The 26,446-nt window shown below is 47.1% G+C and overlaps 10 protein-coding genes across 10 annotated transcripts; 3 read left to right on the top strand and 7 right to left on the bottom strand.

Moving 5' to 3' along the window:
• Positions 1-2,047: 2,047 nt before the first annotated feature.
• AKAW2_61386S (uncharacterized protein) lies at positions 2,048-4,128 on the bottom strand (the record flags this gene model as incomplete). The annotated part of the gene is made up of 5 exons (XM_041680972.1): positions 2,048-2,294; positions 2,347-3,062; positions 3,111-3,810; positions 3,859-3,962; positions 4,054-4,128. The coding sequence occupies 5 exons, from the start codon at positions 4,126-4,128 to the stop codon at positions 2,048-2,050; spliced, it is 1,842 nt and encodes a 613-aa protein (XP_041546884.1).
• Positions 4,129-4,797: 669 nt separating this feature from the next.
• Positions 4,798-5,856, top strand: AKAW2_61385A (intradiol ring-cleavage dioxygenase; the record flags this gene model as incomplete). Its single annotated transcript, XM_041680971.1, has 1 exon — positions 4,798-5,856. One exon carries the CDS (start codon positions 4,798-4,800, stop codon positions 5,854-5,856), a length of 1,059 nt encoding a protein of 352 aa, XP_041546883.1.
• Positions 5,857-6,983: 1,127 nt separating this feature from the next.
• On the bottom strand, positions 6,984-7,365 carry AKAW2_61384S (uncharacterized protein; the record flags this gene model as incomplete). The annotated part of the gene is made up of 2 exons (XM_041680970.1): positions 6,984-7,177; positions 7,245-7,365. The coding sequence occupies 2 exons, from the start codon at positions 7,363-7,365 to the stop codon at positions 6,984-6,986; spliced, it is 315 nt and encodes a 104-aa protein (XP_041546882.1).
• Positions 7,366-9,737: 2,372 nt separating this feature from the next.
• AKAW2_61383S (DUF4419 domain-containing protein) lies at positions 9,738-10,844 on the bottom strand (the record flags this gene model as incomplete). The annotated part of the gene is made up of 1 exon (XM_041680969.1): positions 9,738-10,844. One exon carries the CDS (start codon positions 10,842-10,844, stop codon positions 9,738-9,740), a length of 1,107 nt encoding a protein of 368 aa, XP_041546881.1.
• A 636-nt stretch (positions 10,845-11,480) lies between these two features.
• AKAW2_61382S (catalase) lies at positions 11,481-13,602 on the bottom strand (the record flags this gene model as incomplete). Its single annotated transcript, XM_041680968.1, has 7 exons — positions 11,481-12,212; positions 12,277-12,544; positions 12,595-12,684; positions 12,741-12,865; positions 12,932-13,093; positions 13,161-13,219; positions 13,281-13,602. 7 exons carry the CDS (start codon positions 13,600-13,602, stop codon positions 11,481-11,483), a joined length of 1,758 nt encoding a protein of 585 aa, XP_041546880.1.
• A 702-nt stretch (positions 13,603-14,304) lies between these two features.
• On the top strand, positions 14,305-15,034 carry AKAW2_61381A (uncharacterized protein; the record flags this gene model as incomplete). Its single annotated transcript, XM_041680966.1, has 2 exons — positions 14,305-14,646; positions 14,711-15,034. The coding sequence occupies 2 exons, from the start codon at positions 14,305-14,307 to the stop codon at positions 15,032-15,034; spliced, it is 666 nt and encodes a 221-aa protein (XP_041546879.1).
• Positions 15,035-16,880: 1,846 nt separating this feature from the next.
• AKAW2_61380A (uncharacterized protein) lies at positions 16,881-17,332 on the top strand (the record flags this gene model as incomplete). Its single annotated transcript, XM_041680965.1, has 2 exons — positions 16,881-16,970; positions 17,039-17,332. 2 exons carry the CDS (start codon positions 16,881-16,883, stop codon positions 17,330-17,332), a joined length of 384 nt encoding a protein of 127 aa, XP_041546878.1.
• Positions 17,333-21,156: 3,824 nt separating this feature from the next.
• AKAW2_61379S (uncharacterized protein) lies at positions 21,157-21,777 on the bottom strand (the record flags this gene model as incomplete). The annotated part of the gene is made up of 3 exons (XM_041680964.1): positions 21,157-21,312; positions 21,361-21,740; positions 21,771-21,777. 3 exons carry the CDS (start codon positions 21,775-21,777, stop codon positions 21,157-21,159), a joined length of 543 nt encoding a protein of 180 aa, XP_041546877.1.
• Positions 21,778-22,134: 357 nt separating this feature from the next.
• AKAW2_61378S (uncharacterized protein) lies at positions 22,135-22,452 on the bottom strand (the record flags this gene model as incomplete). The annotated part of the gene is made up of 1 exon (XM_041680963.1): positions 22,135-22,452. One exon carries the CDS (start codon positions 22,450-22,452, stop codon positions 22,135-22,137), a length of 318 nt encoding a protein of 105 aa, XP_041546876.1.
• A 1,805-nt stretch (positions 22,453-24,257) lies between these two features.
• AKAW2_61377S (terpene synthase family protein) lies at positions 24,258-25,173 on the bottom strand (the record flags this gene model as incomplete). The annotated part of the gene is made up of 5 exons (XM_041680962.1): positions 24,258-24,521; positions 24,579-24,612; positions 24,663-24,752; positions 24,811-24,967; positions 25,026-25,173. 5 exons carry the CDS (start codon positions 25,171-25,173, stop codon positions 24,258-24,260), a joined length of 693 nt encoding a protein of 230 aa, XP_041546875.1.
• Positions 25,174-26,446: the final 1,273 nt, after the last annotated feature.

Genomic DNA, 26,446 nt, shown 5'->3' with positions numbered 1-26,446 from the left:
AAAACCCTAAACCCTAAAACCCTAATAAAACCCTAAAACCCTAATAAAACCCTAAAACCCTAAAAACCCTAAAACCCTAAAACCCTAATAAAACCCTAAAACCCTAATAAAAACCCTAATAATAACTGTCAACTAGGTAAGGAATCAGCCATTAAACACAATAGATTCATCTAATAATGACATAGATAGCCTATAACCACGAAATAGACTGATTCTTGAGAAATCAGTAGCCTTCTATAGAGGAATCAGTACCTTATGGATATTAGAAAAATATAAAACCATTATCAATAACCTTACAACTTCTATAACCAATATAATACATCAGCCCGATGGCTGGACCCCGATAGCTGGGTTATCCTATCACAATAAAACTCTTTTAAATTCTAAAATCTATCAGATCTCAAGGATATTACTTATGTTTACCTGAAAATTATAGACAAATCTATAATATATTCTATATATTCCTATTAAAACCATGAAATATTAGTAGGAACTTTAAGAACTACTCCTAGAGTGGTTAACGGCCAGGGTAGGGTAGGTTAATGGGAACATCCATACCTTCCGTCAGGTTAACGGTTAGGTATATAAGTTATAAAAGAACATTATGTTTTAAACAATAATATTATTAATTCTTATGCTAAGAAATTAGTCTTACATAAATCATAAAAATCTTATGGAAATCATATATGCGATGGACTAATCCCAGTGGAACCAGAATGATAACATACTGTATGGTTATTGCAGGTCACTTTGAGCTATATCTTTATACTGTTCTTCCATTACATCAGCGCGGTAACTCCAAGCATAACATGCTGTATTGGACAGCTTCGAAATATATACGCTTCTGTATTCTAGTTAGATAGTAGGTATGATATACCGCTTCCAATAGATTAGAGATTACAGTATAACACAGTACACTGTATATGTTATTATGAAAGAATATAATATGAAATATAATAAACTGCTTCGTTAAAGTAAGTTCTTGAAGCTTCGTTAAAGTGAGTTCTGAAAAATATATTATAATATATTATAATCATTAACTACTCTTACATTGAAAACCTTTTATTCTAAATTTTATTTTAAGATAGCTTAAGCAGCCGAGCCTAATATCTTTTAATTCTTAAGTAAAATAGCTATAGCTGATTATTAGCACTTTCTGCCAGGGACAGAAGACTTAAACCAGACATTATCTAGAGCTTTGATAGTATATTAAATACTGCAGGGCTAATCATGCCCTTGAAAAAGTTCGAATAAGTATATCTTGGCTGCTGGGCGCATTACTAGTACATACTACTCCATAAAAGACCAGGTATTTTCCGGTCATGGGAGCTTAAGAGTGAATAGAGTTCTAGAACAGTAATAGATAGTTAGCAGTTTTTTATAGGATTTTATTATTACTGATACTTACATAAAAATGACAGATTTTATTCTTTCTTATAATATATAGGATTGTTATTTTCATGTCCTTAATCTACTCCACTTCTTGTTTAAGGTCAACTGTGCTTATACTTTTTACCAGCATCGCTCAATTCGATGGAGAAGCACAGACATGTCAATAAACTGATACTGGTACAGGCTTCTATGGACAGTAAACATATAGAGCTTCTAGCTCATCTGATGCTCAGGCTCGCTGAGAGAGAGCACCTGATTGATTTCTAACTGTTCTTGGTAGTACGGCATGGCTACCATTTAATCTTAAGCTTCAATTAAGTGAACATACACTGATGCTGCCTATAGATTCACCTTACCATTCTACTTATTTCCCATAGATTGAATCAAGATATAACTGCTTCCATTCATTGCTAAGTGCTAACCAATGAGAAGAAATATCTTTCTACATTCCATACCATTCTTTAATCAAAGATAACCTCTGGCATGTATCAAGTTGGGTTAGAGCGAGATCTGTTCGAAATTAAGGTCCAACACTTTCGCAACGACCAATTGTTCTCTAGTGAGAGGAAAGGCTCACACGGGTCTACTTCTTACTCAGTCATATATATTTTCCTGAGCTCATAATCTCACTTTGAGTGCGACCAACAAGCCAGTATCACTCGCAAGCCTTGTTGGAGGCCTGCCTGGCAAGGAAGACAAGTCTCTTGATCAGACAGACTGTGAAGTAAAACGGAGGAAACAGCCCCCTCGCATTTTCTGATTCCTTTCCATCTAATTCAGCGAACATGTCCACTAAGCTCTGCAGTAGTTGTATGTCGTTCTCATTTGACGACGCGGCAGGATAACTGATAATACATCTGAAAAGGGAGAAGACGCTCGTCAGCAAGAATTGGGCGTAGATCCTGAGTAAACAGTATTAGTAACTTCAAATGAACATAGAATGAGGAGAGCTACCAGAAAGTATGCCAGTTCAGGAAATCACAAACATGACGTATGTATAAGAGAATAGACCGAGATTCCTGATAGAACAGCTCGACACTGGAGGGAAGAATTGACCAGCTGGAAATGCTATTGTTGCTCTCAAGACAAGGACTCGCTTCATGAATCTTCCCTAATAAGAAGTAAAATTCTAGGTGTAGACAGACTCCCCGCATACTCAGGTCATGGAAAGTGTAATTGGGGGCGGACGGTGTGGCAAATAAATCCGGCCAGCAACTAGCCGGAAATGTGCGTTTCAGATCATTGAGCTCTTGATCTAACTCACGGATATACTGAAGGCGACGGGCCTCTGGCTGAGCTCGAGCATGGCGGGAATAAAGAAGATGGTACACTTTGGACTTCAGCAGAGAAAGTCGGACATCAGAGGGAAAGAGTAGCTCATTGTGTGAAAGAGGCCTTGAGAAAAATTGATTGTCAGACGACGACAAAACGTAATTGTCCGGTATTTGGAGGTCGCAGTCCGCATCGATGAAATGTGGTGGTTGATTGTATCGGATGAGCATGTTCTTATCCGCTCCATAGCAGAACCAGAACAAGGCCCGGAGATGTCTACCTTCCAGCTTGCTCATTATGGACATTCGGTGCGCACCAAGAGTGAGTATCATTCGGGTAGCTAGGGATAGCAGGAGTTGCCCGGGTTCAATTTGCCCACTTGGCATGACATAGGTCATCTGTGGAAGTCAGCGACGAATATTTTGGTCAAGATGTAAGCAGCATACAATCAGCACAACAGCTTCCAAGCTTCTAACCGTGGTCCTTTCCATCAACAACCTAGGCACGAGGCCCAGTGCTGCCTGAATATATGCATCTGGTTCAGCATTGACGAACTCCGGGCTGAGTCGATGCATTACACTCATCATTGCAGTGAATGCAAATAGGCAGGCCAGGTTCGCTGCAGGCACGGTGTCATCTTGACGGTCTGGTACACCCTCTTCAATCATTCGATTCAGGGCATCGGCGTTCGCAACCGGGAAAATGGAATATAACCCACTCTGGGAGTAGTGGTTGATGGAGTATCGTATCAAAGGCGTGGGAGGCCACTTTGGTGATAGTGAGCGATGTGAGCCTGTCCTGCTCTGAAGGCCCCGAAATCTGAGCGACTGTGCAGCCTGGGCGAGAAAGTGGTCGAGATCGACTTGGGCGCCTGTTTTTCGGTAGACTAAGGAAGAAAAAGTCGCTCTTTTGGTGGATCCAGCTTCTCCCACTCCACAATGGGCGATTTCTGCTTGAAATGTTGCAAGCGACGTATCTATGCTGTATGTGTTTGGGACATGGTCTACAGTGAACAAGGAAAGCCATGGGTTTTCTGAACGTTCGATAGAACTATTTCGCTCTCTCTGGCTGGAATCGGGAGAGAGGTCCCGGACGGCCAGCTGGGCTTCCAGGTCCCGTATCCGTGCTTTGGCATCGAGGAGTTGACTATGACTTCCGTTAGCGCACCAGTATGGCAATGACATCGGTACTTACTCTCGGAGGCTTTTCCGCAGCAGGCTAGGGTGTTCGGTAAATGTGCACTGCACACCTACGGAAGTACATGCCTCACAGGATGGTTGTGCGTTGTCACAGCGAATCTAGTGTGGTCATGTAGGATAAGCACTCAAATGCCATAAAACTCCACTTGCAGGAAGTAAATGAACCATTGATTTGGATGCAATCACGTACCTTCTTCCGGCGGCACAGATCACAAGCATTGCGAGCTCGTCCACCAGGGCGCTCGACTGAAGATTGGCCGCTCATGTTAGTGGGAGATGCCTAGCGGGCCGGAACGAGAACAGACACACGGTCTAATGCTCCTGGATCCTGGCGGTTCCTGTAAGGACGTTGCTATTTCTCAGCCAGGATTAGTCAGCGGCAACGCTAGGGCCGGTGTTTGCCAGGGTTAAACATGAAGGGTGACGCGGGCAAGAAGATGCAGAGGGCAAGATGAAATGTCGATCCTGGTGAAAAGGTGCCGAGACGCGGAAGCTGCCAAGAGCCGGTTGATCCCAGCTCCACTCCGCTCCATTCGCTACTTCGAGGAGAGCAGATAGCCTCCATCAATCATCTTCCTCCATTTCATAAGCCACGCAGGTCTTTTTGATACTGACGGATGTGGACCTTCCTTCCTCCTTCCCCACCGACTCTGATTCACTTCAGTTGAGTTCTATGACAAGAGATCAGCCAAGATCCTATACAACGACGATGACGCGTTTGCAGGCCTCGGGACGGTTCAGAATGCCTTAGTGACAATATCAAGCAGAGAGTATTGCGTGGATATCGGTCTACTTCCAGATCACGGACATCCCGAGCCCAACAGATTGAGGATATATAAAGCATGGCTTTTGCTCGTCTTCAAATATTTCCAAAACACAACCCAACTCATACTCACTCGTTCTCTTCGAACCCTCTCTTCTCAATTATCTCAAGATGCAGCTTCTTCAGCTCAAGCAGGCGATTGCGCTGTCGCTGGCCGGTTTTGCTATGGCGCACCCGGGAGCCCATGAACCCAGCTCTTTTACTGATGTCTCCAAGCGTGCCTTCCTGCACAACGCCCACCGGAGTCTGAGCCAGTGTGCCGGACAGCTCAAGAGAAATGGCGTCCTTGAACGAGCTGCTTCTCGCCGCGCCGCCGTGTTTGAGCAGTACAAGAAGCGCTCCTTGGGTCTCCGCGATACGGAGCAGGTGGTCAACACCTCGCACCACTCCTCCCTCGATGTGACGCTCAACACTCCCGAGTCGGAGCTTTTCTCAAAGGACCCCGTGTGTATCCTAGCTCCCGAGGGTGAGGTTGGCCCCTTCTGGGTGAAGGGCGAGCTGATCCGACACGATCTCTCCGACGGAGAACCGGGTGTGCCTCTCTACATTGACGGCCAGTTCATCGACATCAACACCTGCGAACCCATCCAGGACCTCTACTGGGACGTCTGGAACTGCAACTCCACTGGAATCTACTCCGGAGTTCAAAGCAGCATGAACGGCAACGTCAATGACACTTCCAACCTCGACAAGACATTCCTCCGTGGCATTCAAAAGACTGATGCTGATGGCGTCGCGGGATTCAAGACCGTCTTCCCTGGACATTACTCGGGTCGCGCAACTCACGTCCATGTCATCGCCCACCTGGGTGCGGAGGTCCTCGCCAACAACACGCTGACGGGAGGCCATATCCCTCACATCGGCCAGCTGTTCTTCGACCAGGATCTGATCTCGCAGGTTGAAGCCACCTATCCCTACAACACCAACACCGTTGCCATTACCGAGAATGCCGACGATCATGTGGTCATCGTTGAGACAGAGGATAGCAACTCCGACCCCTTCTTCGAGTATGCTTTGCTGGGAGACTCGATCGAGGATGGTGTTTTTGGGTGGATTACCCTTGGAATCAATGTTACTGCCAGCCATGACAGCAGTGCTACATATGCTGCTAGCCTTACCTCTTCTGGCGGGGTTGTCAACGAAGATGCTTCGAGTGGCGTTGACATGTAAGGCCCATGGGGGTCTTGAGCGGTTGAGCCGGAGCTTTTCCTGCGGCTTTTCAGTCACTCACCTTGGCGATAACATCGACTTGTTGAAGTCGGAACCCTGTCATTTAGTTAGTAACCTTCTGTATCATCTTTTACTTTACCTTAGAAATTGAATTGAAAAGTTCAATTCATTATCAGGACTAACTGTAGAACATTAAATGTGCCATTGATTATGACTGTTTCAAGGATTATTGAGGCACTCCCCTCGCTACAACATAGTATGCATTTTATAGAAAGGTATCTAGCGACTGCCAGGCTGTCAGTCGGATGAAATAAACTTTAAATCATCTGCGATTCTCGATCACACTCTCAAGTAGATTTGATAAGAAGACTCACCTGTGGCTAACCCAGTCAGGTATCTAAGAAAATATTACGGGACTTATAGCCTTTGGGCAGACATGAAGTTTTCTGGTAAAGTTAACGTATCTGCCGGGTTCAAGTCCAAAGCATTCGTTGTTGGCTTTATGGTGCTGACAATCTGGAACAACCTGAGTACGGATCAACGGCTGATGCAGGGTATGTCCTACTGCCCAAAACCAAACAGGGTACGGTCGCATTTGCAAATTTTCTGGTGGAAGACTGGAATGACTGTGCACAATGCAAATAAACTCACATCTGCATAGGCGGTTGACAGGGAAAATGGAGTAGCTGATCTGCTCCGTATGATGGTCTATTGGAGCAGGTCGGGGTATAAAGCAAGGTATTATCTCAGTCACCCACATAAGCATAATATCATACCAATACGCCTTGATTATGGGATCTTAAGCACATATAGCGGTAGGGGGCAGTACTCCCACGGCGCCACTACGCGTATAATCATCCCCCAGCCCTGTCATGCTGGGACATTCTTGGATATTATGTGATCCACTGCTACCAAGGACCCTATGACTCGATAATGAGAGATAAAGGATCCATAATGCACTCGTTCTAGAGCTATTCAGATTCATTCGACTAGAGGAGTGACAGGACTTATCATCGACATTCCTAGTCTCTTGTCCACGATCAATATCTGGATACATGATGGACAAATAACTGCCTAATTCGCAATCTACACATGGCCACATGCTTCACTCTCATCTGTTGCACCATCTACACCGGGTTATCACAGACGTCACTCTTTCCAGCGCCACTGTTGATACAGATGACATGGCATTCCTCAACAACACTAAGTGATTTGTCGGCATTGCAATGGAACAGGTATTTACCCCAGAGGCCTGGGTAGCGAGCGGATTCAGGGGAACCCCATCGGATTATCGCATCATGCATCGCATCCTGGTTGCCGCCTATTTATGTTAGTACACCTCATCCACAACTTCAATGTAGTAAGCTGAATAGTGGCCCACAACTCACCAACATTGTCAAGCACGACTTGACAGTAATTCATGCCTGGCGTACAGTTCCCAGTTACAGCCGCACTGACAGAGGCTAATAGGCTGAACATCAAAGCCCCAATTGTAGCAGTGAACTTCATCGTGTATTAAGCAAAAACGTTGTAGTAAATCGCGAAGATATAAAGAGTATCTTAGTTGCAGTGGCCAGGAGGTGAGTGGTTGAAATGTGAAGGCAAGATCTCACTGAACCGTGAAGAGAAGGGTTTATATATATAAGATTTGTGGCAAATCCGCTGTAGGCCAGGATTGACAAATATCATCCTTCGACGGCTAATTGGTACTACTATACAAATATCACATACCTACTTACAGTAGTTCTGTGGATCTTACCTCAATGCAGCTAACGAATCAAGTAGCATGGCACGCTGTTAAAACTCGGGGTAATAGAAAGTCCTTACTAGTCCATAGACTATCTCCCCTAGTAGGTATCGGTCCCAACACTCCCCTCTGTGATCGGCAGACGATGGGGGAACGAGCTGAGCATAAGGCAATGCCCTGTTTTCCGGAAGGGTGGAGCGGGGTCGGATTAAAAGTCGCTGGAAAGAAATCACTGTATTCATGCTGCGGCCTTCAATCTGCATCCTCCAAAGAGTGTGCATCATATATGCTACCCTGTACACACTGATAATTGCCAACTAACTCTGGATAAGCATATGAGCACTACAGTCGCGATTTGAAGGTGAGAATAAGCAATATCGAGATTATTGTGACCCGTGATCCTATGACGCTCAGCCGCACGCCCCACACGCTGTGAAGATCGACCAGCTAAGCAGCCCAGCCTTGTTTATCGGATGCACCAAGATCTTCAACATATCCATCACGATATAATTCTCTATGGTGGCCGAATATTACCAGGGTTGAATGGTTCCTATCCAAAATGCTATTCGTCAGCTTTCCGTACATGAGGAATTTGCACGGTCGGCCGAATTAGAATAATTTGACAGCTTCGCAAGTCATATCACGAGCATCCCCAGCACAACTGTAGGCGAAGCTCATGTGAACTATGCCCAAGATTCCGGGCGTGCGAACAGGAGCCCCCGGTATACTCAAAGGCACGGAAAGCCCAAGTAGCCGCTCTTGGTACGTCCTTATCAACCCATTAGCGCAGTCCCAGGCAATCTAGGGTTCCTAGCTTGTCTGTGGGGACTTGGAAGATCCAGCGCTGCAGGGGTGACCCCTGTTGACCGGTTACATCGGGTCGTCCGGTTTTGGGGTCGCCTCGAGAGCTATGGCACCGACCTATGTTCAGGAAGTAGGAAACAAGGATCCCTTGGTAGTGTTCAGAATGTTCATCCAATATGCGTCATATCCACTCCAAAATTGTATGTGGCAGTGGCTATTTTCCTCATAGTATGGCTTTCTACAATTCAGAATCAAGGAAACTGCTCATCGTGCTGAAGGTCAAAGCAATACGATGGGCCCAGGGCGACTGCCTTGATGGTGGCAAAGCCGAGTTATGTCGAGCACCCCCAGGAGAGTGGAGTAATAACCCTTCAGTCTGTTCCCCGGAACTTCAATGGCAGCAACTCTACCCAAAATTGAGCCAAAGTCGATGCTGTATAATCCCATCTGGCATAGGGTCGTGTTGGCCGCACCGGCTAGGAGCATGTCAAGGCTATTCCAGTCTTGGTGGATTGATGATGTCTCGCTTGACAGACTTGCATTCATTTTGAGCGCATAAGGCGATCCTGATGAAGATTAACGAGGTGCTCTTGTTGGTAGTACCGGGACAGTATCGTTGGTAGTTAGGGCCTCGACGCAGGATTTGAGGATGTCTGTTTTCGGACCACTGCTGCCATTGAGAATGTTCGAAAGCAGAGAATGCAAGCCCCGGAGCTTGGGCGTTGGATTCAAGCGACGAAACTATTGTTCATTTGGCTGGTCATTTAAAAGCGGTGGATGAGATGGAAGTCCCCCTGTTTCTACCTTCGCGATCCGCTGGGCTTCGTTGCAACGGCCAATCCCAACGGGCTGTCTGTCGCAGAGGCCTTACTGGTGATAGATTACGCAGAAGTCCATGGTTGCTCGGAGATAATGTCCTTTTAAGCTTCCCGGGGGCAGGTAAGTTTGGGACCTACTTCGTCAATGATACGGGGTAACTCCAGGGGATTGAACGAATGCTCCAGCGCATATTCTTTTTCAATCCCATACTACACAGTCGCATTCTGGGTTACTAGTATGGACTATTCTTATTTATGGCTGCGGGTCAACTTTGTATCCAATGGGATATTAATATTGGGACCAAGTTTGATTCCTCCGTTGCTGTGTTCAGGGCATTCGCCGGAGAATATTATTGACACCCTTACCCCAACCTTACTCGGCTTACGATCGAGCACTGGTCACAGGGCGATGGATGAATGAAGCTACGAGATGGGTATTGCGTTCCCGAAGCAACCGTACTCTCAAAGCTTTGACGTATGCTAAGCAACTACAAGTTCACGGCGGGTGGGTTTCACTCCTCATCCTCCGCCGCAGGGGCCTTCTCATAGATACACCATCCCGAAGCCGGCTGAATCATGTCCTGCTGGCCACCTGCATCTCCCACACAGCTGGCATGGATCCCTATGACTCCGGCCACGAGCTCCGTTTCATACTCGGTGCCATTGTCATTCACCTTCATAGGGACCGAGGCGAATGCGCCCGGGATGTCTGTGATGTCGACACGATGATACTGGACACCATCCAGTTCACATCCCGATATGCCCTTATCCTCCATGGGCCGACCTTTCTCATTCCAGTAGCAGAACGCGGTGACCCACCCGGACAGATAGGACGGGCCACTCCCGAATGAAATTCGATCTGCACATAAGCCCCAAAATTCACGAACGGACTCTGAAGTAGGATCATCAAAGGAGATAATAAATCTCGTCAGGATAGGCCGGAGAAGACGAGCAAACTGAGCCGGCTCGGTGCCCAAGTCCGGAAGCTTGTCCAGTTTGCTCAGCAGCTGGACCCAGTCTTCCCGCTCGCCCAGCAACGTCACACTGGGAATGCCACACATCAGATAGGCCGTGTAGGAGAAGTATTGCTGCATGGCACCCATCATCAGCACCGCCGCTATGACCTGGTCACTGGCGGTGGTGGTGCTGAATGCCGGCATGAGCCATGTCCGGAGGTCGGGATCCACGACCTTTTTCTGGATGGCCTCGGTCATTTGGACGACCAGTGCTCCAAAGTCGACCGAGCTAATCGTCCCCACTGTGGTGACGGAGACTTCTTCCTTTCCCTTATGGGCCACGAAATGCGACCGCAACTCTTCGGCATGCTCGTTGATGTAGAAGCTCAGTTGGGAGAGGATGGCGAACCATACATCCTCCGGTCGCAAAGTCAGATGGTGATGGTAGCTATATGCCTGAAACACAGCATGGACCAGGCCATTCGAAGAGGGGCTGATGTGATTCTCCGCGAGGTGTTGTGAGGTGAAAGAGCTCTGGAGCAGCTGCTTGCAATGACGGGCGTTTTCTGGACAGGACTCCTGCAAGAGGTCTTCCGCCGTGAGTGCCTTGGCTGTACGCCATACCTCTGGTCTGGTCTTGGATGTCGTCAAAGTAACCGGCATCTTGACTTGTGGTGACTAGTATTCTGTTTGCGAAGTACTCGTGGATAATGTGGACATGGAAGAAAAACTGACGGGACGATGGGTTTGGATGGTTTCAAAGTCTGCCTAATCAACAAGTAAGTGGGGCTATTCTTGGTGGTTTCACATGAATCTCCAAACACGGTATCGATCGGCGTCATCATTCGCGGGACGACTGCAGAACTATCTACTTTGTATGAGGACAAGTGCTGTCACCATCACTATCTTCTTGAGGTCCGTTTTGTGATTATGAGTGGGAGCCCATCACCACCGGTTGCGGACAGTTGGGTGCTCCGAGGCCTAAGACACCGACTGGTTGAGTAGCATTGCCGTGTCGGCACAGATATATATATTCTCGTCAGAGTATTACTAGCATGTCAAAACCACCTTCGAGCACCATAGGTTTATTGACATCCGATCCATCGCCGCTTCAGCAAGGGTGCCTGCATCACCGGCTGTACATTTTACACAGAGAAGGGACGCTAGTATTCACTGTAAACAGGATGGAATTAACATGTCTGTTGCAGATTATGTTCGACAGTATAAGCTCTGAATATAAACGAGAACATGTATCGTAAGAAACATCACATAGTAGCAATGTAGCCAATGTAGAGCTTCTTACACTCGCACATTATAAACCGGCTGCATCGGACACGTTCCGACCAACTTATCAGTCGGGGCGCAAGGGCGGAACTTGGGCTCCTTCATGGCGGCCTCGGCACCCCCAGCGCGTTGCTCGACCTCGCTAAACGCAAACGGCTTTTCGGGGAGCAGATCGTAGACGCCCTTTGCATACTCCGGTGCGATGCGGTACAATTGTGCCAAATACTTGATCTGGATCAGCGGATACTCCACGAGTCGGAGGAGCCGGGCAGTATTATCGTGCAGTTGCTTGCGAGCACGTTCATCCATCACCTGTTTATACAAAGCCCGTGGCTGATCGTATTCGGAAGGCTTGCCTTCGTGGTAGAAATGGGATTTGCGTCCGACGTTGTTGTCTGCCAGCTGGTAAGGCGCCTCGGCAACATCTGGTCGGAACTTGTTCACAAAGCTGTTCGGGACATATTGCGGGTTCATCCCGTGATTGGCATCCACGCGCATTTGACCATCAAAATTCAGGGATGAATAGGACGAGGCCATAAAAGGACAGTTGACGGGAACTTGGTGGAGGTTGATGCCGATTCGGTGATATTGTGCATCGCGGTAGAAGAACATACGGAATTGCAACAAGGGGTCAGGGCTGTCTTCAATGCCGGGGACCATGCTGCCTGGGGAGAACGCCGCCTGTTCAACATCGCGATGGAAATTCTCGGGGTTCTTGTTGAGGCGGAGTTTACCGAACTCTTGAAGCTATATCAAATGGATGAGTGACCCAGGGCGTCCCAGAGGAAAAGACGGAGAGGTTAGGACTCACCGGGAACTGCTTCTTCGGCCACACCTTGGTCACATCGAACGGATCAAAGCCCAGCTTCACAGGGTCTGCGTCTTCGGGCTGCATGATCTGCACGTGTGCAGTGTAGGTAATCTCTTCCCCCTTTTCGATTGCCTGCCACAAATCGCGTTTGGACCAGTCCGGATCGGCCCCTCCGTGGTACTGGGCTTCATCGGCGGTGAATTGTCTCTGGCCATTATCTGCTAAGAAATGATACTTGATATACACGAATTTGCCTTCATCATTCACCCTACAAGTGTTTAGTAGGTGCAGGTCACAGGTTCATGTCAGCCAGCTTACCATTTGAAGGTGTGGCAGCCGTAGCCGTGGTTGTTTCTCCATCCCTTCGGGGTTCCATGGTTACTGAAAAACATCATACCGGCATGATTTCTATCCATTGTCAGCCACATGACACGCATCTTTCCTATCCACTGAACGAAACATACCCCTCGGGCGTATTGGCCAATAGATCGAAGAGTGAGTTGTGGTCGAGGAGGAAATTCTGAGGGTTACGAGATTGCGACCGAATCACGTCGGGGCCCTGAATAGGGTCTCGGCAGAAGAAGACCGGCTGATCAGACAAAAGTCAGAGATCTGTCAATCAGGCAGTACAGAAGAGATCCACCGCATCACATACAAAATTCAGGCCCACGATGTCATAGTTTCCTTCTCCCGTGTAGAACTTGATGGCAAAGCCACGCGGGTTTCGGGCCAGATCGGGGAATTCCCGACCGAGAGTCACGGTAGAAAAGCGGACGAAGACCGGCGTCTTCAGTCCGGAGGACTTGAGGAAGTCGGCCTGTCCAGGTTAGCTTCATTTCCTTCAAGTTCCATTCGTCTTCCGAGCGGCCAAGGGATGTATGCACCTTTGTGAGGTTGGAGACGTCTCTGGTAGTTTCGAAGTATCCGAAAGCTCCACTACCACCTGTGCATCGTCAGTCAGACCGAGATGGCGAAGGAACCACCGAGGAGCAGCAGGAACATACAGGGATGAACCATCCGCTCCAGGTTCTTCGAGCGGTTGAAGTGCTGCTGTTTCTGCAGCAAGAAAGTGTCCGACACCAAGGGCAGTCCACCCGCCGTCTTGCTGTGAGCGGGATCGGGGAAGGGAATGCCCTCGTTGTTGGTGAAGTAGGGCCCGTCATCCTGCCGCTTGCCGCCCTGCTGAACCCCCGTCAACTTGGCCGCCGTCCGGGCGGGCCCGTCATTAGCCCCCTGAAACAGCGAACTCAATTGCTTGATGCGCGGGTCGGCGCCCGCCGCTCCCACCGCTTCCCCCAAGGCCTGTAAGGGATGCGCTGCCATCATCGCTTGCCGTCTTGCCAATCAATCAATCGAATTGGGTTATTATGGTCGTCTCTTTGAACTGGTGTTTCCCACTGGCATGAGGTTATGTTCTTATACTTCCTGTCTTGGCGTCCGGGCGGTTCCGGCCCAGCCATGACGTCCAACCGTGAACAGTTACCTCACGCGAAATAAAGTTACCAATCCCTCACCTACCACCCCGATTAGACTTTGAGAAGGCTGTCGTCGTGATGAGCAAATCGACTGAGTGGCCATGGCTAAGCTAAGCCCTCAGCAGGACTCTCAAGCATATCCCAGAGACCTCAACGGCCAAGAAGCCGGTTATTGAGGGCTTTTCCGCATGGCAATGATCCTATACAATTTCCTATTGGTTTCTCCAGCAGAGCCACCATCCGCCAAAATCGCGACGTCTGGACTATGTCATTGTTTTATCATGCCAACGTGAGGCCCCTCTCACTTTGAGGCGCAGACAAAACATGATTAATTGCGTAACCATTGTTGGCTGGCCGGACTGCGCACGTAGTGACCAACTATGTCATACTTTCGAGTTGGTCTGGACCTCGAAATTCAGACATTATAAACAGGTTCTGCGCTGTACCTCACGAACTCAAGGACAGTGTAACACAGTGCGCACTTCGTAATAGTACTCCTACTTTCTGAGCAAATTACTACGAACCCGCATACGAGCCAATCAGGCAAGCGATCATGTCGCTTTCTTCTTTTTCGAAAACATTATTCAGGGGACCACAATCCTCCAATTTCTTCTCCAAAACGGTTCAGACCGCGAGGCGTGGGTTTCGGACCACCGCTCCTGCCGCGATTCGCGTGTCTGAACTTATCAAGAACGACCACCGCGAACTGAAGGATGCTTACCATCAAATTCTAGGCGCAAAAACGAATGATGACAGGGTCAGATGGCAGAACCAATTTACCTGGGAGCTGGCCCGCCACTCAATTGGCGAGGAGCTAGTTGTGTATCCCCAGATGGAGCTAAAGCTGGACAACGGCAAGGCCATGGCGGAGCACGATAGAGAGGAGCACCAAATTGTATGGTTACTTATAGCCTCGTTTCTTTGAGGGACGAATCAAGCTAAATGGCGTGACACTGCAGGTCAAGGAGCTTCTCTATACATTTCAAGGCCTTCAGCCTGATGATACCGAGTTCATCCCCACTCTTCAAAGCCTGTGGGCGAACTTAGAGCAGCACATCAATGAGGAAGAAAGCCAAGATCTGCCGGCTCTTGAACATGCTATTGGTGAATCTGCCTCCGAAAGTATGGCGCGTTCTTTCGGTCGCACCAAGAATTTCATTCCTACCCGAAGCCATCCAGCGGCCCCTGACCGGCCACCGTATGAAACTGTTGTTGGTCTGATGTCTGCGCCTATTGATCGATTGGGTGACATGCTAAGAAAATTTCCCGACCAGAAGGCATAAATTGAACATTCCATTATCTCTTGCTTTTTGTTGTGGAGTTCAAGTTGAGCAAGGTTGTACTTGGCATGTTGATTTCCTATTCTTCCTTTGCCTGTATTATTGTACCATGTATCTGAATGAATTTTATATTTTCAAAAACACCTACCAGAAATCGGAATAGATCCCAGTGCAATCGCCAATTCCTGGGGAATTGATCTTGCAAGAACTTTGTAGCAGATATCATGCACCTTCGTCTTCTCGATTGCGGTTGGCTGGGAAGTTCTCACTGGACGAGAGTAGAGTATTCTGGTTAGCAGACTGCCTGAACAGTGCCATGCTGAGACTTCAGCAGATCGCGGCACGGGATCTATTGCAGACTGGATGAAGCAATTGCTATACTAGTGGGTGGAGCTGCCGACATGCAACCTAAATAGCTTGCCTGCCTTACGATTAGTGGCAGTAAGACATCCCTCCCTTGCCCTGTATCGAAATCATTAGAATCCTGTTGGGATGTACAATACCATCTACCGCAATGCACGAGATCAACAGGGGACTATCGGCTATTTGGTTGAGGAAGACTACCCGTGACACGGAATGTCTCAAGACATGGGTATCGATTAACTGAGGTGATTGAAGATTCCACAGACCTGATTGATACTTAATGCTAAGCCATTCGGACACCGATCAGACCCTGAAAGGTATGTTGAGGTGGGCCGACCGGCAGACACAAAACCAATAGTTTCCAACGCCCCACTTTTGAAAAACTTGACCCAGGATTTTAATCCGTTTGGCAGGGAACAGATGTATTACTATTGGGGGTTTCAATAATAATAGCTAAAAATGTCTCACTCTGAACCAATAGGCTGTATTAAACCTATATCGGGTCCCGTAGTAGCTGCTGCCTACGGCCCTATCAAACGCAGGGCGAACCTGGAAATCAGCCAGAGAATTCTCACACCGTCGTTGGATGCAAGTTCAACTTCATCATCACGTGGGAGGCGGACAATAAAAATTCACTGAACGTATTGGCATGGACTTTATCAACTGAACAGTCGGCGTCGTTAGGTGGCCCATCACATTCTCAAGTGAGCATGTATAAGCCGACGACGAGGTATGAATGGTGGTTGTGCAGCGTATTACTTGCACAAGCAGTCTTGACCATCGTCTTCGAGATGTATGCCCTTATCCTTTTGTGACCACGAGCACATCTAACCTGCGTGGCAGCTATATACTCGTTGAATGGCAACGATGGGTCACCTCTACCATCAATCAAGTGCCGGTGTCCTACTTGATTCCAATTAACCTAGGCATTCTGATATTCGCCTGCCTGTTTGAGTTGTTTCTATCCTTGGACGCAATCCACCACAAGAATAACATCCTTCTATTTGCAGTCTGCATCTGTAATGCCTGCAGCTTCGGTTATTCTGTGATGCAATTTCTCCTCATGAGAGATACTACTGCAAGACTGTTCGAGTCACGTTTTAGCTATCCGACTTTGGTGGATACTACACGCAATGTGTGGCCTCAGGTCCAGCCAGCAGAGATCCTTGTATGCATATTTACAGGGCTGTGTACTCTTTTTTTATGCCCAATTGCATTTTTAATCCACCGGGACTATTCATGGGCTATCTACAAGTCCGTTCACGGCAGCTTGGATACTCGGATGCGTTATCTGGCCTATGAGGTAACATCGACTCCGTCGTGTTCCCCATTTTTCTGAAGTATCTTGTAAATACTTGCTAACAATAGGGGGTAAATGCAGGTTTTTCTGGTACTGATAAAACTAAACCTCTATTTTCTGATTGGCTTCATTATCCAATATGATCTAGTATATGTGCACTTCAAAGAACCAGAGTATACTTTGACGATGCTGCTCATCCCTGTCGCCATCATTGCGATATTTCTTGGTGTCTGGTTTGTCCAGCGAGAACAAACCTTTGGTACAATTGCTATTATTGTGAGCTTATCTACCTCTTGTTCAGTTCCTCGGGATTGCTGGAATGCCTCCTAATTGCCACATAACAGATGAGCTACCTTGCCTTGATCGCGTATCTTATCAGCCGAATTGTGATTCTGTCTTCGGCAAATACAGCCGGCAAGAGCATGATGTTGTTTTTCGCCTCGTTGTCCTTGGCACTGACTGCCGCAACGGTTGTCTGTACTGCTATTTGCATCACAAACTTCAATCGGGGGTTGACAGCCATTAACCAGTCAAAAAGTGCCAACGCTCGGGATTCATACCTTTTGTACAACATGACCTCGTCCGCAGAGTTGTCCCCTGGTCCTCCGCGCCCCTACTCTCGTCTCACGCTTGACTAAGAGCCACCAGAGATACGGACTATGTGTGGAAGTACCATAGCATCAAAAAAATTGGCTACGTATTCGCAACTTTCGCACAGGGTAATATCGCAAGCAGAAAGTTTTAAGAGATTGCATATCAACGTCCCTCACGTGTATTTAACTATAAGCTCTTGCCACACACCGTTTCTCTATAACTTTAGCTCATACCGCATCAGTTGTGTCTTTGCTTGAGTGTTACACTGCGAGATTGCTCATATTTTGAAAGATCCAAGGTCTCCTGCATAGACACATGTGCAGTGGCCGAAGTATCACCGGACTCTCCAGCAGACCATCTGCGCTCGTCGCTCAATATCATTCTCTCGGCTGTGATTGTGTCACAAATAGCTAGGGCATACAACCAGCCAGATAATCAATTTTTATGCTATTATCGGACATTTTGTTACCAAGCAGTGCCCCAGGAAGGTACCAGATTGGGACGCATACTCATAAGTGATACTTCAGTTCGTCTGTTCAGCGAGTTCCAATCCTCGGCTTCTAAGGATGTTCCGACCCATAGTGAATAGATCAAGCCCAACTTGGGCAAAGAATAGAACAAAAGCAAGCCAAAAAGTCAGTGCGCCATTCCATGCATATGGTCCATGCTGATGAAGGTGGATGGCGGTGGCCGAGGACAATGCCAAAGGAGCGATGAAGTTGAGGATGGCTAAGGACCTTGGAAAGGCAGGGTCGGAACTTTGGTCCGAGAGAATTGCCCACGCTATGCTCCAACTTTGTATCCAAAACGGCGGCCACTGCATGATGAGGGTGAACCAAAACAAATCACTCAGAAGTAAAACCAATTCCGGCCCGTAATCCCGAAACGTCGCCAGTCCTAAGAATGTAGAGGACATCATGAAGGTGACACTCGCTACCCCACAAGCCACAAGAGACAAGTCGCCGAGAATTGGGTCTACCTCTCGTATCAATCGAAGCTGCTTTGATACGACTGCTCCATAAGGAAGACATAATCCGGAGCAGATAACAAACATTGCAGCCCCCGCCTGAATTCCCTTTCTGTGTCTGTCGTAGTGATTGTATACCTTGTCGGCACCCCATGCTGGAGGGAGCGGTGGTATGAAGCCGCATGCTATCATTGCCAGAAATAGAATTGTCACAAACAGGAAACCACTTGCAACTGATAATAACTGCCAATTGATTGGAGTGAAAAATTGATACCTAAGACACAACTTGTTCAGTACCTTTTCACATTCAGACAGGGGGCGGCGCATAGCTGCACCAGAAAACGACCGGGAAATAGTCATGTTCAGAGCACTTGATTGTAGAAAGTTATCTTATTGGAAACAGCTATATTTTGTGAGTGACGATGAGAGATATATGTACATCTAAAAGGTAACAGCAATGATAACTCACTGGATTACATTCCTCACCATGGGACATCATGTAGCTCGTAGTAAGGGAAAATTTGATGTCATGATCTCGTATGGGCCTGAATGAAGTATGTAAGGAGACAGTCACATGAATTGTGCACTATTCCGTGTCTAAAGTGCTGTTTTAAGTTTTCCACGCCCAGCGCCGCATATTGCATCAGCTTAAATGATTCATTCAGGGAAATGTATAGGCTTCGGGTCTCACAGCATGAATGCAAGTAACAGAAAAGGGATGTTGTTGCCCAGGTCGACATATTGTGATGATATGTCTAAGCACGGGGGTTTTGGCTTCTGGCATCATGTGCACGCTAACAGAGCAAGGGCACTCTTTTCAGCCCCTCCTCCTTCCCTTTTTAACGTTCCAGTCTACTCTCGGTCTTTACATACCTACAGACAAAATGCTCCTAATATGGTTACCAAAAGCATGGCATTTTATTGGAGGCATTTCAAAACCCCCCAAGTGTCGTGTACCTTTCACGTAATTTCTTTTATACCATGCCAAATACGTCGAGAGCACGATGCTAGATGTATTGAATTTCGTTCATTGACATTAAAGCTTTTTCATGATTCAAAGACTGTATTGTGACGTCAGGAGGTCTGTCAGCAGTGGTACCGCTTTGATACAATCCCAAAGCACTTAATAGTGGAAGGGGATCGGAGTAGCAAATCAAATCTGTCTTCGAATCTCATATGAATATATACAAGCTATAGACATCAAATAACAAATTTGGAAAGTAAGAAGAGACTTAGGTTGCAGATGTTTGAATATGTAGCGGGTACGCCTCGTCTGGCATGTAACCTCAAGTACAAGTTAAACTCGTTCATTTACAAAGATTAGAGGTAGCATTGTTCGTTGATTCAAATATATCATGAGACAGTTGCACTATATTCATTATATTGACGGTTATGTGCTGCAACTCGTAGGGACGAAACCAAAAGCACATTTTGCAGAATGAAAGTGGACGGAGAGAGAAGCGCCACTCAGTAACTATCTTGACCGTACATGGGAACGAAAGGATGCGGGCGTTCCGCGCCCTGGCTTTTGTCACTCAAGAGAGGAAGTATTCCTAAAGGCTGGGTGACTACATCAAACTCAACCTGAAATTGGACTTCCAACAGCTGCTGACAAAACCAGAGGGCGTTCTAGGCGGCGTGCCGCATGCTTTGCCAAGTACTCTTCCCTCAGACCCCATCCTAGCATCAAGGCTGCTGCCGGACCCAGAATAAGACTGATGAGTGTGCCTGCTAGGATAAAAGAGAGCCAGGGCATGCTCATCATCCCGCTGGAGCTTAAGTCCATATACTCGAATGTGACCCATATCAAGCCACATACAAACCCCGCCATCTCTTCGTGGTCGACATGTATGGTAGATACTGTTAGACTCATATGCTGTGATATTGGGAATACGCAACCAAGTAATGACCGTGATACCCAACCTCTCGATAGCAAGGACATGGCCCCGGATAGTAAAGCGCATGTGTAATATGTTATCCTAATATATGGCATGTCGACGTTCGGAGTTTCAATAAGCTCTTTCACTGTTGTTCCTCTGAGTAAAGACGATACCTGGACATGAAGGAGTCGGAAAAAAGCAGGTAGTAGAATGAACATAAAAGCCGAGTTGCTTCGCACTGAAGGGTTTGCATAGGTGATCCAGAACCCCGGAATATAATAGCATGATATAAGGCAGGGAATCAAGGTTTTCATATAAGCAATTTGCGTACTGCGACGATCTGGCGTATCGAATTTGGACACCGGTGACTGTATGGCATATATTAAGAAGTATAAAGGAGCTACCACATGGGTCCCTCCAAGTATTCCTGAAATCACAGAGAAGGACAGGGAGCTATGAGATAGTTAGTTCTCTCGCCGGATCAAATAAGCCTTTGTCAAACTTACAATGACATCAAAGTGGCAATGTTCCCTGTTCTGCAGCTTTCCACAGCCCAAATTGTTAGCAGCACCCCGAGGTCTGCGATTCGTGACATTGCTGCTAGAGTCTCAGTGCTTTTTTGATTAGTATAAGAGCCATCATCTTCGTATGCTGGCCTGTTCTGCTTATGTAAACCAGGCGAACGATCAACGATGCGGCCAGCAATGTAGTGCTGCAGAAGGGGTTGAACTGCAAAGATTATGGTAATCGCAATAAGAGAACGCAGTATTAGTGAATTAGTTCTCGTAGCAGCTTGGATGCCTTTTCGAGTGTCAAATGGCATTGTAACCTGTAATGATCTCTGAGGAGGTGGGAGAAATGACAATTTCTCGGCGCCAACAGTGGTCTCGCACAGGATATCTGCTATTGCGTCTAGTTGATATTTACCGAGGTAGAGACCTACAACCCTGTCTTTCAGCGTATGGAATGCTTCGAGCCTCGTAAAGCCGTTACCCAACTCGCAGAGTAGCCTCATGCGTTGCTATCTGGATCCAGCCCAATCTTCCAAGGAGGCTGAAATCCGACGAAGGGATAAGTCGGAGGATATGCTGGCTTGCGCCATAGCAACGATTGTATTTGCCAGGGACGCGGCACTCTCCATCGCCCCGTTCCCGCCTTGCCCCAGATTAGGAGTAGTCTGTGCCTTGAATCAGCAATGAAAATTGGGGTAGGACCATCACTGTACCTTGTGTACTGAGTCTCCGATACATGCATATCTCTTCCAGACCCACTGGTTCAAGAAACCTTCTTCGATAGGCACATGGGAGCAACGGACTCTGTTCTCGAATATGTCCCGGAACCGCACCCCTTCTGCAACATACTTATTAAAGAAGGGAGCCATATCGTCCTCTATCTTGCTTTGGTCTAAGCGAGGTATGTCCTTTTCGCCATATACCTTTCCCATGTCACGGAATACGAACCAGAATATCTGACCATTCCTTCCCACCGCATTGAAGAATGAAAAGCCATGCGCAAATGTCCTGTTGCAATGTCCGATCTTCATCCCCGGTGTGGGCTTGGAGATTCCAAAAACCGCAGAATACTGAGCGCTGAACACTGTCTTAACTGTAAGCATGGTGGTTTGAATGTGCATACGACGCATTACCTCGTCCAAGAGCTTCAGGCATTATATGCGATTTTGGGCTGTCGCTGATAATATCCCTTAACATCTTCCTGCGCGTAATGCTGTGTATCCCATCGGCTCCAACAACTATGTCCGCCTGGTACGTACTCCTATCCAAGCACATAACTATCGCCTGGTCGTCCGATGATGTTATCTCTATGACTCTCTTTCCCAGGAGCACGCGTCCTTTGTCTGGTAGATGGTCAAAAAGGACTTGAAGAACGCGTTGTCTTTCAATAAAAATTACAGGGTAACCTTGCCTGCTACCATGTTAGCAAGCCTACTGCCAGGCATGTTACGATCGTAAACCGATGGGGTGTCACATTGTGGAAGTGTTCAACGCGTGGTTGTGACATACCGGGCGGTAATTAGGGCCAAGCCTTCGGTGTGCCCAAGCAGTTTTCCGTCATCTCGCCAGATGCGCTGGACGGAAATAGGACCACCGTGATATTGGATGTCCTCGAATATCCCCAACTGATCCAGAATACGCGCTCCGCTCGACAAAAGGCATAGTCCCGCTCCATCGCATGGTGCAGCTTCCGACCTAGCTTCCAGGACAACGAAGTCAATCTCCTGTCGAGCAAGAGCGTTGGCGAGAAGTAAACCCGCGATGGACCCTCCGACAATGACCACTTTCAAACTTTTAGTAGGCATATTCCGACTGCAACAGAAAGACGTATTAAATGATTAATAGAACCGGTTGGGTTTCTTGAAGCCTTCTGTGATGAATGGTAAATTCTTTTATACCGTACGGATGAGACAGGTGGCCTACATCATAGGAACTATAACAGTGAACCTGATAACCCATAAACTTGTAGATGAACATCCTATTCGCCGAAGGGGATTCGCCCTTGCTACCTCAGTAATCAACTGCGGATAACAAGGAATTCCATAACAGTCCACTTGAAACGATGATCTCGTTGAGTGCGAAATTAAATTCGCTGTTGAAATGTTAAAACCACCTAGCGTAGTGTCATGCCCGATACTCCCCAGGAGCTTTTTCACCCTCTGAGCGCCGTGCAGCTATGATGCAATTGATCAACCTAATAATCTCATTTTCTAGACGAATCAAATACCTCACGTCTTCCAGCTTGGAGTACGGCTTAGGCTGATTCCATTCCGGCACATATGCCTGCAACCTGAAATTCGGCACCTAATGAAGTTTAATGTGATCGCAAGACGGGTCAGTTCGTTACTTTTGGCATCTTGCATACGGTGACGCCATTTATTTAAGCCTACCTCATTTTGGCATAGACCAGATGCAGGAAGAAAACATCTAAAGCTAAGTGAAAAAAGCAGAGAACAGCTGTGGACGTAAGGGGGCGACGATGAACGTGTTCACATGATTTCGTTATCTCAACGCGGAGCAGCTGTATGCCTTTCACTTCAGCGCTGAGGGCCAGCTTATTAGGTCGTCTTTTGTTCCAAATACGGCCCGTATGATCAATACGATGGGGTTATATAATCGAACGGTAGTTAGAGTGACGAGTTGGACGTAGCTGTGGATCTGAAAATCAACTCAAGCAAGGGTCTGGCAGTGTTAGACCACATCATTACCGGGTCTCTTGTGACTACCAGGTACGATGCAAATTGTTGTTATGAAGAAAACCGCTAAGAGGGGGGGAAATGAACTTGCAATACATTCAGGCACCGCAAGGGCGGGCTGCAAAATGGTGCGCGGCACTGGCATCTTCCGTGGAATGGTTGACCTTATGCAAGTATTTAAATCAAGTAGGTCCAACCACACGCCCAAGGAGCAACTCTCTGTTCTCTATATGCCCACGGCTGGTTACTGCAGATATCCCGGCTCGCTATATCAATTTCTGGTCTAATTTTCCCGATGATCTTGCTTCTTTTGATATCATCATGAAGCCAAGGCAACAAATCTAGACACACCCTGCATCGCATCAAAGGAAACCAAGACTTGCCTTATCGGCCCTTGGATGAGGACTAATTCTGCAGAAGGTGCGCAACAACAATAACAATAGACATTCGCTGTGAGACGGCCAGGCATCTCATTACTTACGATAATTCCTGCCACCGGGAGTGCTGTAAAAAGCTTTCCGGTTTTCAATTCATCTACAGCTAGCGCGCCAGATTGTTTAGTGGTTGATGTACTTCAAATCCTCCAGGACTGGTGGACATGCTCTCCAGAGCTTGCCAGTAAATATCATAGTACAGATAGAAAAAGCCTCCAAAGTCATTATGTGCGTATAGAAGAGAATAATTTACTAAGATAACAAGAGGGTTTAACTGCTTTGCACACTCCTGCCATTGTTTCTTTGTTATCCAAATACTCCAATGTGGCCATCTACCGACGTATTGAATTACACGAACTCTTGGGTGCAGATACATACCACCAGATCAGTTGAATCAAGAAATTATTCTAAAATATCAAGATCATAGCCCCTGTCTGATCTATGGGGAGCGAGGAGAGCATATATCGTGGAGTAACAAGACTATATCCTAGCGTTAAAGGCAGTCCAATATCCTGGGAAAGGCCTCACGAACCTCCACTCAATGAAGCCCGTGCAGTAGTGGCGGCATGATTCGATCAAGAATTTCAAAGGCATTTGATCAGACCTTGCCACAATATCAGCTTCAATGCGGTCCAAGTCCGCAAATGAATCCTTGAGAATCTGGATTGAGATGTCGATGGCGGTTTGCGGTGATTTCGCCTGGTTGAGGAGAATAGGTATCAGGCTGTATACTTCTCCTTTATGCTAAACAGGTTTGGCGTCAGTATACATCTTTCTGAGTGAAGAAGTTCCATGACTGACAATCTCCTTCTTGAGGGACAGGATATCATTGGTGCTAAGCATAGATTAGCAGGAAATTGTGAACTCCATTTGACATGTACTCACACAGCGATAATAAGGTTCGTCTCGTGCCAGATGTCCTTCACCAACGGACTACGTGTCATTGATCGAGGGATTCGCAGGTGCGTGGAGAGCCTGTCAAATATCATATATTAATATTATACATATGGCACGGTCGGTGGTGCTGACATACTCTGTTGCAGCGCATATCACCCCCATCAAGTTTGTTCCGAGCCGATACGCCAGGTATTGGTCGGTTGACGGTATATCGGTTCCAAGACGATTTTCTTGTTCAACCTTGGACATGTCGATGACAAACATGATCTCTTCTGCCAATGTGAGCCTATGTTCTATATAGCGTCAGTCTCGTCATACGTGGTAGGAATCCGCTCTGCCTAACTGACATACCTTCGTCATACTCTTCTCGGATGAAATCTGCTATTGGACTAAACCCGCAAATAATGATATTGTCGGTAATATGATCAGATTGTTCCGAATTCAATTCCAAACTGCTACCGATATACTGACGCGTCTCGTCCCGAAACTGCTGACCCATATTCAGGTTGTACGCCGTCAACTGGGATGCCCCGTCCAGTTCGTCGTCCCAGACAATTAGCCATACAACTAGAAATGCCAAGACACGCAGCTTTCTGAATGATGTATGTGGCCACCAAAGACAGGCTAATAGTGGGAAATCAGAAGCTTTTACTTTGCGTGCCTTGGCTGGATCTCCGGGCAAGAGACTGAGAAAGTCACCGGCATCAGCGTAATCTTCTGGTAAAGGTCCCCATTGTGATGTGAGATACATACCTATCTATATAGTCATTAACACATAGTGCTAATAAAGTATGGTTGCTGTTTTTGACCCCGGGTTCATTCCTTATCAAAGACCGAAGATCCGGTATGAAGCACGTATGGCCATGTAACCGTTGAAGAATAACGTCCTGTGTTGGAGGGTTCTTCTTCATTTCAGCGGATGGTAAGATGCAAGCGGTCGTTGATCAAAATGTAGTTCAGAGATCTGGGTTGTCTTGCGCGCAACAGTTGAATCAATCATGGATTTCCACTTCAAATGTTGGATAGTTACAAATTATTTACTTATAAATATTTATATGAAATCCCAACTCTGCAAAAGAAAGTCACAAACGGATGTCGATTATTATGACATCCTTGTGACCTTTCATTACTAGCCAAACCTTAAAACCGTGGAATCGACTGCAACGTTGGATGACACTTCAGGAACTCAAGGAGTATGCGTGTTGATCGTTGACTGGCATCTTGTGAGCTGGATTTGGGCAGGATACACGTTCTGACATTCTCTGTTCAAATCCGGTGTTTTGCAGGAAGCCGCATTCTGGACGTTTCGCTACCTGCATGCTTTGATATGCATGTAGCTTGATATAGTAGTTCCGAGCGCATGCACCAGATGCAGTTTAGTAGTCAGACGTGTGTGGCAGTAAATCTGAGGATTGAATGATCTCACAGGTACAAGTTTCGGCTCGTTTTCGGGGCATCGTAATGGGATCATGGTGACGGTGTCAGAGAGTTCACCATCAAATGCATTTCACTACAAAGGTGCTCGACCACTGCCTCTTGAAGCTGAATTGTGTGACTGACGTTATGCCCATTCCATCACGAAGTATTGCAGCAACGCCTAGCTGTAAAAAAAGCTGTAGGCATTCTTTTCTATTGTTCCAGCCTGAGCACAAATCCGTCCTACTATCTTGTGGACAGCCGGCTCTATAATCGGGACCAGTTACCATGTGGAAAAGGCATTAATATCCTATCCCGTAGGGCATTACTTCTTTTGGGGCCACCCAAACAGGGAG

Source organism: Aspergillus luchuensis, chromosome 6 (assembly GCF_016861625.1).
Source record: "Aspergillus luchuensis IFO 4308 DNA, chromosome 6, nearly complete sequence".
Classification (NCBI taxonomy): domain Eukaryota; kingdom Fungi; phylum Ascomycota; class Eurotiomycetes; order Eurotiales; family Aspergillaceae; genus Aspergillus; species Aspergillus luchuensis.
This window is presented reverse-complemented; position numbering and strand designations above follow the sequence as displayed.